General features: G+C 46.4%; 1 protein-coding gene across 1 annotated transcript in view; it reads left to right on the forward strand.

Annotated features, from left to right (window-relative positions):
* astn1 (astrotactin 1) overlaps positions 1-12896 on the forward strand; it is a 2273142-nt gene that overhangs the window by 2186580 nt on the left and 73666 nt on the right. Inside the window, exon 20 of the mRNA XM_067989612.1 lies at positions 373-508. Within this exon, the coding sequence (XP_067845713.1) occupies positions 373-508 (136 nt within the window). The remainder of the gene's footprint in view (positions 1-372; positions 509-12896) is intronic.

Here is a 12896-nt window from a genome sequence, read left to right on the forward strand (position 1 = left end):
CTTTTTTTTAAAGGGCAGGAAATTATGAGCATCACAGAACTGGGCAAGACTTCTCCCCCTGTTTTAGAGTATGTTTCTGTGGAGGAAACCAGACCTCAGTGAGGTTCAGCTCATTAATGTTTATATTGAATGCTATGGAAGAATTTGGATCTCCAGTTCCCCCCAAATAAAACCTGGCCTTTGATCATGACACTCTTCATATTGATTTGACATTTCTGTGACCATCATTTTCAGTGGAAAGTACTTAACTGAGCCGTGCTGGGTGATCACATTTGGGCTGCTGTTGCTCGGTTAATAAATTCAGCTCTGTGAACTCTAGACTTGTTACTCAGACAACAGTGTTTTTATTCTTCACTGCCCATCTCTCTGCAGAATCGGTGCTGAGTTTCGTAGATGACATTGCCTCTGGATCCAAGACTCCCTGTGTAATGTTGGGAAAAGTTCCAGACAAGGTGTCAAACTCGATATCTTTGATAATCAGATGCCTGGAGCCTGACACTACGTACATGTAAGTAGATTCTTAGCACATTGTAACAAGTGCTTGTTTTGCAGGAATGACCTGAGAGGGAATGGGAGGGGACGATGTGCTGCACAGTTGGAAAACGTGGGAGATACTGGGTGATTAAGTGGGTTAGCACACTCCTCTTTCATCTCTGGTTCAAATCCAGCCCAGATTGATGGGATGAAAGTCTGTTGTAACCTGTTGGATGTAAGGATCTTGTGTGGAATAAGTCTGGGTAATCTCAACCAGCAGTGTTGCAGGTATGGGTCAGTTGACACTAAATTAGCAGTCGCACCCAGAAAGGCCACAGGAAGGGCTGATGTGGGAAATGGAAAATGTAATTGTAACACAGTTTGGGTTTCACTCTTTTGAGTTTGGGGCTGAATCTATCCTGTACAATAACCTGGGAGACTGGGTGCCTGAAATGGAAACATTTTCCCTTCTTCAGCTCTAATACCCCTCCTTGTGGTCACACCTTGTGGTTAACTAGTGGTTTGAGAAGGTGTGCACCATGTCTCAATGACCACTTTCTTCAGAGTTTGAAATAGAGAAGCTCTTTTTTTTGTCTCGAATAGTGAAGCTTGCTTCAAGTGATCTCCATTAGGCCTACCTTCACTTCAGAAATCCTAAAAAAGTCATTTCAGTTTATAAACAAACTGGAAATAAAGAAAAAAACTGGTATCAGTAAAAATGATCATAAAGCTGTCGAATTTTCTTAAAAACCCAACTGGTCCACTAATATCCTTTATGGAAGTAAACCTGCCATCCTTACCTGGTCTGGCCTATATGTAACTCCAGTCCCACATCAGCATAGTTGACTCTTAATTGCCCTCTGAAGTAGTCTAACAAACCACTCAGTTGTATTGCAACAGTTTAAGAAGAAGGCCCACCACCACCTTCTCAGGGTAACTAGGGATAAGCAATAAATGCTAACCTTGTCAGTGAACATAGGAACAGGAGTGGGCCATTCAGCCCCTTGAGCCTGTTCCGGCATTCACTTAGACCATGGCTGATCTGTATCTTAACTCCATCTACCCACCTTGGTTCAGTATCCCTTAATACCCTTACCTAACAAAAACCTATCAATCTCAGTTTTTAATTTTCAATTGACCCCCAGCCTCAACAGGTTTTTGGGGCAGAGAGTTCCAGATTTCCACTACACCTTTGTGTAAAGAAGTACTTACTGACATCACCCTTGAACGGCCGAGCTCTAATTTTAAGATTATACCCTCTTGTTCTGGACTCCCCCACCAGAGGAAATAGTTTCTCTGTATCTACCCTATCAAATCCTTTGTCATCCTAAACACCTCAAGTAGATCACCCCTTAATCTTTTATATTCAAGGGAATACAAGCCTGGTCTTTTTTTTAATTTGTTTATGGGATGTGGGCGTCACTGGCAAGGCCGGCATTTATTGCCCATCCCTAATTGCCCTTGAGAAGGTGGTAGTGAGCCGCCTTCTTGAACCGCTGCAGTCCGTGTGGTGAAGGTTCTCCCACAGTGCTGTTAGGAAGGGAGTTCCAGGATTTTGACCCAGCGACGATGAAGGAATGGTGATATATTTCCAAGTCGGGATGGTGTGTGACTTGGAGGGGAACATGCATTTGGTGTTGTTCCCATGTGCCTGCTGCCCTTGTCCTTCTAGGTGGTAGAGATCACGGGTTTGGGAGGTGCTGTCGAAGAAGCCTTGGTGAGTTGCTGCATTGCATCCTGTGGATGGTACACACTGCAGGCACGGTGCACCGGTGGTGAAGGGGTGCCAATCAAGTAGGCTGCCTTGTCCTGGATGGTGTCGAGCTTCTTGAGTGTCGTTGGAGCTGCACTCATCCAGGCAAGTGGAGAGTATTCCATCACACTGCTGTCTTGTGCTTTGTAGATGGTGGAAAGGCTTTCGGGAGTCAGGAGGTGAGTCTATGTAACCTGTCCTCATAATTTAACCCTTTTAGCCCCGATATAATTCTGGTGAAACTGTGCTGCATCCACTCCAAGACCAATATATCCTTCCTGGGGTGTGGTGCCCAGACCTGAATGCAGTACTCCAGATGGGGTCGAACCAGAACTCTGTTCAGCTGTAACACAACTTCCACCCCTTTGTATTCCAGCCCTCTTGAGATAAAGGTCAATATTCCATTAGCCTTTTAAATTATTTTTTGTACCTGTCTGCTAGCTTTAGTGATTTGTGTACTTGGACCCCTAAATCTCTCTACTCATTCATAGTTCCTAGCTTCTCGCCATTTTGAAAATACTCTGATGCACTGATGTCCACATCCCGAGAATGGATAAAATCTGAATTGCTCTTGTACAGATCTTGTTAGGATTGAAGTCAGCTGGCCACATTAAACTGTACGTTCCCCAAATCAAATGATATCTATATATTCCACACTTCTAACATGGACATTTAGAGGAAAACATACTGAGACTGGTGTAATGAGGTACACCATGTGTATTGATGGCAGCAGAAGTGAAGTGATTGCTCAGTGCTGGTGTCTCACCTAGCAGGCGATTTGAATGTGATAAACTTCATGCCAACATCCCAATTGACCCTGAGCTGAGCTTTCGACCACATATCCTCTCCATCACTGAGACCGCCTATTTCCACCTCCGTAATATCGCCCATCTCCGTCCCTGCCTCAGCCCATCTGCTGCTGAAACCTTAATCCTGTTACCTCCAGACTGGAGCATTCCAATGCTCTCCTGGCCGGCCTCCCATCTTCCGCCCTCCAGAAACTTGAGCTCAGCCAAAACTCCGTATCATAACTCACACCAAGTCCCTGCTCACCCATCACCCCTGTGCTCACTGACCTACATTAGTTCCTGGTCCCTGAATGCCTCGATTTTTAAAATTCTCATCCTCGTGTTCAGTCCATCCCTGGCCTTGCCTGTCCCTATCTCTGTAATCCAGAGGCCTCTTGTGCATCCCCAACTTCCTTTTCCCCACCATTGGCAGCCGTGCCTTCAGCTGTCTAAAGCCGAAGCTCTAGAATTCCCTCCTCTCTGTCTCTACACCTCTCTCTCCTCCTTTAAGACGCTCCCTGAAACCTACCTCTTTGACCAAGCTTTTGGTCGCCTGTCCTAATGTCTCCTTCTTCGGCTCGGTGTTAAATTTTGTTTGATACTGGCTCCTGTGAAATGCCTTGGGACGCTTTACCGCATTAAAGGCACTGTATAAATGCTAATTGTTGTTGTAACTCCTGTACGTACAATTTGCACTTGATGTACCCCAGTGTACAGTGACAAAATTCAAAATTGCGGGGTGGGGGGAGGCGGGGAAGGGAAGGGAATACATGGAGGCTTGGCAGCTTGCTTTACTTGTTGACTTTGTTCCAGGTATCTGTCAGTGCTACATTGTAATGGGATGCAGGTCGGTATTTGAAAGTAGATCAAGGTAATTCTTTCCAGTTGCTTCTTCCCTTCTACCCACAAAGCGTCCATTTTTCTCTTGCTGCATCTCCTTTTAACAGCATGACTGGGATCAACAGGGCAAAAGTCCAGCTTCCACCAATGTTTGGCACAGAACAGCAGACCTCCAGCATAAGGCGTCACCCTGTTAACTCCATCAACCCTGCTTTATTAGTACGATCACAGTTTGAGTTCTGAGTGCGGTTTTGGGATCCACATTATAGGAAGGATGTTGGGGCAACGGGAAGGGTACAACGCAGATTCACTTGGATGCTGGCTGGTGTGAGGAACTAGAAATATGAAGCAAGATTAGAACAATTGGGGCGGTTTATTGGAACAGAGGAGGTTATAGGATGATTTGATGGAGGTGTTTAAAATTCTGAAGGGGTGGGACAAGGTAGACAGAAACAGACTGTTGCCAGTGACTGAGGGATCTGGAATGAGAGGATATCACTACAAGATTAAGTATGTTACAGCACAGAAGGAGGCCATTCGGCCCATCGTGCTTGTGCCGATTCTATGAAAGAGCTATTCAATTAGTCCCACTCCCCCACTCCTTCCCCGTAGCCCTGTAATTTTTTTCCCTTCAAGTATTTATCAAATTCCCTTTTGAAAGTTACCATTGAATCTGCTTCCACCACCCTTTCAGGCAGTGCATTCCAGAGCATAACAACACTCTGTGTAAAAAATATGTTTGCTCATGTGGCCTCTAGTTCTTTTGCTAATCACAAATTTGTGTCCTTTGGTTGCTGACCCTTCTGCCACTGAAAATAGTTTCCCTTATTTACTCTTATCAAAACCGTTCATCATTTTGAACACCTCTATCAAATCCCCCTTATCCTTCTCTGTTCCTCTTTATTCGTTCACGGGATGTGGGTGTCGCTGGCGAGGCCGGCATTTATTGCCCACCCCTAATTGCCCTTGAGAAGGTGGTGGTGAGCCGCCTTCTTGAACCGCTGCAGTCCGTGTGGTGAAGGTTCTCCCACAGTGCTGTTAGGAAGGGAGTTCCAGGATTTTGACCCAGCGACAGTGAAGGAACGGTGATATATTTCCAAGTCGGGATGTGGGTGACTTGGAGGGGAACATGCAGGTGGTGTTGTTCCCATGTACCTGCTGCTCTTGTCCTTCTAGGTGGTAGAGGTTGCGAGTTTGGGAGGTGCTGTCAAAGAAGCCTTGGTGAGTTGCTGCAGAGCATCCTGTGGATGGTACACACTGCAGCCACAGTGCACCAATGGTGAAGGGAGTGAATGTTTATGGCGTAGGATGGGGTGTCAATCCAGCGGGCTGCTTTGTCCTGGATGGTGTCGAGCTTCTTGAGTGTTGTTGGAGCTGCACTCATCCAGGCAAGTGGAGAGTATTCCATCACACTCCTGATTTGTGCCTTGTAGATGGTGGAAAGCCTTTGGGGAGTCAGGAGGGGAGTCACTCACTGCGGAATACCCAACCTCTGACCTGCTCTTGTAGCCACAGTATTTATATGGCTGGACCAGTTAAGTTTCTGGTCAATGGTGACCCCCCGGATGTTAATGGTGGGGGATTCGGCGATGGTAATGCCGTTGAATGTCAAGGGGAGGTGGTTAGACTCTCTCTTGTTGGAGATGGTCATTGCCTGGCACTTGTCTGGCGCGAATGTTACTTGCCACTTATGAGCCGAAGCCTGGATGTTGTCCAGGCCTTGCTGCAAGTGGGCATGGACTGCTTCGTTATCTGAGGGGTTGCGAATGGAACTGAACACTGTGCAATCATCAGTGAACATCCCCATTTCTGACCTTATAATGGAAGGAAAGTCATTGATGAAGCAGCTGAAGATGGTTGGGCCTAGGACACTGCCCTGAGGAACTCCTGCAGCAATGTCCTGGGACTGAGATGATTGGCCTCCAACAACCACTACCATCTTCCTTTGTGCTAGGTATGACTCCAGCCACTGGAGAGTTTTCCCTCTGATTCCCATTGACTTCAATTTTACTGGGGCTCCTTGGTGCCACACTCGGTCAAATGCTGCCTTCATGTCAAGGGCAGTCACTCTCACCTCACCTCTGGAATTCAGCTCTTTTGTCTATGTTTGGACCAAGGCTGTAATGAGGTCTGGAGCCGAGTGGTCCTGGCGGAACCCAAACTGAGCATCGGTGAGCAGATTATTGGTGAGTAAGTGCCGCTTGATAGCACTGTCGACGACACCTTCCATCACTTTGCTGATGATTGAGAGTAGACTGATGGGGTGGTAATTGGCCGGTTTGGATTTGTCCTGCTTTTTGTGGACAGGATATACCTGTGCAATTTTCCACATTGTCGGGTAGATGCCAGTGTTGTAGCTGTACTGGAACAGCTTGGCTAGAGGCGCAGCTAGTTCTGGAGCACAATTCTTCAGCACTACAGCCGGGATGTTGTCGGGGCCCATAGCCTTTGCTGTATCCAATGCACTCAGCCGTTTCTTGATAACACGTGGAGTGAATCGAATTGGCTGAAGACTGGCTTCTGTGATGGTGGGGATATCGGGAGGAGGCCGAGATGGATCATCCACTCAGCACTTCTGGCTGAAGATAGTTGCAAACGCTTCAGCCTTGTCTTTTGCACTCACGTGCTGGACTCCGCCATCATTGAGGATCGGGATGTTTGCAGAGCCTCCTCCTCCCGTCAGTTGTTTAATTGTCCACCACCGTTCACGACTGGATGTGGCAGGACTGCAGAGCTTTGATCTGATCCGTTGGTTGTGGAATCGCTTAGCTCTGTCTATAGCATGTTGCTTCCGCTGTTTAGCATGCATGTAGTCCTGAGTTGTAGCTTCACCAGGTTGGCACCTCATTTTTCGGTACGCCTGGTGCTGCTCCTGGCATGCTCTTCTACACTCCTCATTGAACCAGGGTTGATCCCCTGGCTTGCTGGTAATGGTAGAGTGAGGAATATGCCGGGCCATGAGGTTACAGATTGTGCTGGAATACAATTCTGCTGCTGCTGATGGCCCACAGCGCCTCATGGATGCCCAGTTTTGAGCTGCTAGATCTGTTCTGAATCTATCCCATTTAGCACAGTGATAGTGCCACACAACACGTTGGATGGTGTCCTCAGTGCGAAGAAGGGACTTTGTCTCCACGAGGACTGTGTGGTCGTCACTCCTACCAATACTGTCATGGACAGATGCATTTGCGACAGGCAGATTGGTGAGGACGAGGTCAAGTAAGTTTTTCCCTCGTGTTGGTTCGCTCACCACCTGTCGCAGGCCCAGTCTGGCAGCTATGTCCCTCAGGACTCGGCCAGCTCGGTCAGTAGTGGTGCTACCGAGCCACTCTTTGTGATGGACATTGAAGTCCCCCACCCAGAGTACATTCTGTGCCCTTGCTACCCTCAGTGCTTCCTCCAAGTGGTGTTCAACATGGAGGAGGACTGATTCATCACCTGAGGGAGGGCGGTAGGTGGTAATCAGCAGGAGGTTTCCTTGCCCATGTTTGACCTGATGCCATGAGATTTCATGGGGTCCAGAATCAATGTTGAGGACTCCCAGGGTCACTCCCTCATGACTGTATATCACTATTCCGCCACCTCTGGTGGGTCTGTCCTGCCGGTGGGACAGGACATACCCAGGGATGGTGATGGAAGAGACTGGGACGTTGGCAGAAATATATGATTCTGTGAGTATGGCTATGTCAGGCTGTTGCTTGACTAGTCTGTGGGACAGCTCTCCCAATTTTGGCACAAGTCCCCAGATGTTGGTGAGGAGGACTTTGCAGGGTCGACTGGGCTTGGTTTGCCGTTGTCGTGTCCGGTGCCTAGTGGTCTGATGCCGGGTGGTCCGTCCGGTTTTATTCTTATTATGACTTTTTTTAGCGAGATTGTAGAACTGAGTGGCTTGCTAGGCCATTTCAGAGGGCAATTAAGAATCAACCACATTGGAGTCACATATAGGCCAGACCGGGTAAGGACGGCAGGTTTCTTTCCCTAAAGGACATTAGTGAACCAGATGGGTTTTTACCACAATCCGATAGTTTCATGGCCGCCATTACTGATACTAGTATTTTTTAATTCCAGATTTCATTTGATTAATTAAATTTAAATTCCCCAGCTGCCGTGGTGGGATTTGAACTCATGACTCCGGATTATTAGCCCAGGCCTCTGGATTACTAATTCAGTAACATCACCGCTGCAAGGAGAACAACCCCAGCTTCTCCAATCTCTCCACATAACTGAAGTCCCTCATCCCTGGCACCATTCTAGTAAATCTCTTCTGCACTCTCTCTAAGGCCTTGACATCCTTCCTACAGTGTGGTGCCCAGAATCGAACGCAATACTCCAGCTGAGGCCTAACCAGTGATTTATAAAGGTTTAGCATAACTTCCTTGCTTTTGTACTGTGTCCCTCTATTAATAAAGCCCAGGATCTCATATGCTTTTTTAACAGCCTTCTCAACTTGTTTTGCCACCTTCAAAGATTTGTGTGCATGCACCCCCAGAGAGCAGAATTATTTTTTAAACAGAGGGTTGTGAGGCTGTGAAATGCACTATCGGAGTTGGTGATTGGAGCAGATACCATGCCAACATCTAAGGATAGGTTGGATAGGTGGTTGAAAGAAAGGGGGATAAATGGATATAGAGGCAGCGCGAGCACATGGGATTAGGGCTACTGCTCATGTGAAGGATAAACACCAACACAGACTGGTTGAGCTGTGTTGTAATTTCTATGTAATTTACACTTGAGCCTGAGCCTGGAGTATCTTTAGAAAAATGTTGGCATGAATTACAGGAGCAATAGCTTTTTCTATTCATCAGCACTCTCTGCTTCCTATTGCTCAACCTGTTTTCAGTTCAGTTACCTGAATTTCCATGAGTTCAATGAGCTTTAATCTCTTTTTATAAACTTCACGCTTTGTTTTTTTATCTGTTGGATTGCCAGTGTTCTGGATTCTGGTGCATTGTGCCAAAATATTGCTCTATTTTATGCCTTCCAGCCCTTCTAATGACAATGCATCTGACAATATTCTAGTGCTGAGGAAATCTCAACTGGAAATTTCTTTAAAAAGTTAGATCATCTGAACAGTATAATAAATGTTGTTAGTGGGGCAAATTTTTAAAGTGGTGTTGACCAAAATCCTGAATTGCAATTGACCGTGGAGAAGATTTCCGCTTTTCCAAGCAGGGTTAAAGTTCAGGCCTACCCGTGGGAGTACATGTTTCTTCAAGCTGGAGCTTTCATTTATCATTGTCAAATGCACATAGATCTGTACATTGCCTGTTGGGCTCAGGATGACAATGATACCAGGACACCAGTCCCTGGGTGCTTCTATCTGATCTGAGAAATCAAAGCTAGCCTGGCAAGTTCTTCTCTTACACTCAGAGCATTGAAATGGATATATAATAGAGAGCAAGAGATGGGAAAGGACACTACATCAGGTTTCAATTTGATCTGGTCTACCCCCAGAACAACAGGGCATAATAAAATTAGAGTTCGGTCAGTTAGCAATGAAATCAGGAAGCATTTTTTACGCAAGGGGTAGTGGAAATCTCGAAGTGTCTCGCCAAAAGGCTGAGGATGCTGGGTCAATTGAAATTATCAAAACAGAGCAATAGATTTTGTTGGGCAAGAGTATTAAGGAATACGGAGAAAAGGCAAGTAAATGGCACAGAGGTACAGATCAACCATTGAATGGCAGAACAGGCTCAAGGGGCTGAAGGGCCTCTTCCTGTTCCTATGAGCTTGTCTGGTTTGTTGAAGAGTTGGGATACTCTTTCCCCATTTGTATTGCATCTACTCTGGACACAATTCTGATCGGTTGAAATCCTGGACATCCTAGGAGCCAGATATCTTACACAACATAAATATCTAGTTCCATCGCTGTCTCTTCCTTAGAAAACTATCTTATTTACTTGCCTTGCATATCCAGGGAATGATGTCCCAAACTAGATTTTGTCCATTATCCATAGGGAGGAGTGCTGTGGTGTAGTTGCTAGCTTCTCCAGGTGCTGAGATTTTGGAGTGACTTGTCACATCTGCTCCTGTGTGAGCTTGAATTTGTTTAAGGTATTGCTAAGGATCAACCAAGGGACATGTGCAGCACGCTGTGTCTACAGTAGGGAAGACATCGCTGTGGTCTGGCAATGAACGTCCACACCTATCACAGACTTTAGGCTCATCAGTGGACTTCTTTCTCTGTTAATGGCTCTTTTTCATTTGGTTGGGAGCCTTGTGTGGACTGTTAAGGCTTTCCACAGATCTACATTTTTTTTCACTTCGACCTGCCCTATGTTGCATTTACCAACTTCACTCTGTTCTGCCCGTTGTACCACCTTCTCAAGCGTAAGGTTAGGGTCAAACTGAAGCCTTTCTAGCCATCTTTCATCTAACAGGTTGATCAAAGATGGTAGTGGTTGTTGGAGGCCAATCATCTCAGCCCCAGGATATTGCTGCAGGAGTTCCTCAGGGCAGTGTCCTAGGCCCAACCATCTTCAGCTGCTTTATCAATGACCTTCCCCTTGACATTCAATGGCATTACCATCACCGAATCCCCCACCATTAACATCCTGGGGGTCACCATTGACCAGAAACTTAACTGGTCGAGCCACATAAATACTGTGGCTGCAAGAGCAGGTCAGATGCTGGGTATTCTGCGGCGAGTGACTCACCTCCTGACTCCCCAAAAGCCTTTCCACCATCTACAAGGCACAAATCAGGAGTGTGATGGAATACTCTCCACTTTCCTGGATGAGTGCAGCTCCAACAACAGTCAAGAAGCTCGACACCATCCAGAATAAAGCAGACCGCTTGATTGGCACCCCATCCACCACCCTAAACATTCACTCCCTTCACCACTGGCGCACCGTGGCTGCAGTGTGTACCATCGACAGGATGCACTGTAGCAACTTGCCAAGGCTTCTTCGACAGCACCTCCCAAACCCGCGACCTCTACTACCGAGAAGGACAAGGTCAACAGGCACATTGGAACAACACCACCTGCACATTCCCTTCCAAGTCACACACCATCCCGACTTGGAAATATATCGCCGTTCCTTCATCGCTGGGTCAAAATCCTGGAACTCCCTACTGAACAGCACTGTGGGAGAACCTTCACCACACGGACTGCAGCGGTTCAAGAAGGCGGCTCACCACCACCTTCCCAAGGGCAATTAGGGATGGGCAATAAATGCCGGCCTTGCCAGCGATGCCCACATCCCATGAATGAATAAAAAAAAAGTGTGGTCACAAATCATTTCATTGGATAGTGTGTCATAAATATCGTAGGAATGTGATGAAACTGTCTATAGATTCCTCTGCTTGTTTTCTTTGGTTAAATTCCACTCTTCTAAAAATTGTATCTCTACTCACCCATACAATGCTTAAATCTGTCCACAGATATCATATAGTCTTTTTTTTCTCTCTGCCTGACAGTTAAATAAGCATTGAATATTTTCTGCTTTTTTCCATCATGTACATCACTGAGCAAATTTGAATCTCCTAATCCTTTTTGCATAAACTGGCTGTTCTCCTGTACCACTCCAATCTTTGAACGAACTCACCCACCACTTAAAACTTTTTGAATGAAATTTCTCTGGGGAATTTATTGAAATGCTGACATGTTTTCTGCTCTCTATCTTTCTGTTGCTGTAACCTACCGAGTGGATTATCTATTGCACACCTGGTAGGCTCAGTGTTGTTATTAGGCCTCACTCACATGCCATCTCGTTCCAGCTGCCACTATGTGTTGGTGTGAATACGTTCTTATCCAATTCTGATTTGGAGCAACAAACAGGCGAGTGTTCTTAACAAATCCACTTGTGGGGAGTCCAAAACTTGAGGCCATAAATACAAGATAGTCACTAATAAATCCAATCAGGATTTCAGGAGAAACTTGTTTACTCAGAGAGAGGTTAGAATGTGGAACTCGCTCCCACGAGGAGTAGTTGAGGTGATAGCATAGATGCATTTAAGGGGAAGCTCGGTAAGTACATGAGGGAGAAAGGAATAGAAGGATATGTTGATAGGGTTAGATGAAGTTAGGTGGGGAGGAGGCTTGTGTGAAGCATAAATACCAGCATAGACCTGTTGGGCCGAATGGCCTGTTTCTGTGCTGTAAAATTCTATGTAAAGTACGAACATCCAACTCTAAGGGCAGTACCTTGGAGTTGAATCAACTCCTACTTTCCCATGTAGCCCCTGATCCAAGATAATGGCAACATGTGTTAGCGTAGACCCGAAACTTGGATAATTCTACAATCACCCAGTGTACTCCATCCCACTTTGACAGACAGTGTTGCTGCAAGTACCCCAGTGCTGCTCCTTCCCATTCTGATGGGACCTTCTAAGACTGGTATGTTCACTCAGCGAGTGTAAGTATTCACACAGCCTTGCTGTATGTTCACTGATTGCTCCAGCATATATTTGCCCAGTGTGAATGAGCACTCAGATGGCCCTGGCATAAGAACATAAGAAATAGGCGCAGGAGTAGGCCATACGGCCCCTCGAGCCTGCTCCGTCTTTCAATAAGATCATGGCTGATCTTCTACCTCAACTCCACTTTCCCGCCCTATCACTATATCCCTTGATTCCCTTCGTGTCCAAAAAACACCACGGGGGTTAAATTGGATTCGACCAATAACCGGGCACGGGTACCACGATCCGCGACTAACCTGCGCCCGCTGCTTCCTTTGCAGGCAGGACGAGACATTCGTCCGGCCTCAGTACTTACCGAAAAGCAGCGTTGCAAACCTGCGTTGACACGAGGATTCAAGGATATTTCCACTTTTCACCAGCAGGGAGAGTCCCAGTCTCTTAAAGGCAGGATGTCTCACTGACAGCCTGCCAAAATCTCTTAAAGGTAGCCGATACCTGTAATTTGCTAAAAATAACAATCTGTTCTCTGCATGGAGTCTGAACAGAGAACAGACATCGCACACGTAAAACACAGCTGCAGCTCCCGTCCCTATGTTTACACACTGATGAGTTATGTTAAAACATTGAATAAAAGTTGCGCACCACTAAATCCCACATCCTCCAATCTGCATGCCAGACCT

The sequence above is a fragment of the Heptranchias perlo genome, chromosome 9, assembly GCF_035084215.1.
Source record: "Heptranchias perlo isolate sHepPer1 chromosome 9, sHepPer1.hap1, whole genome shotgun sequence".
Taxonomy (NCBI): Eukaryota; Metazoa; Chordata; class Chondrichthyes; order Hexanchiformes; family Hexanchidae; genus Heptranchias; species Heptranchias perlo.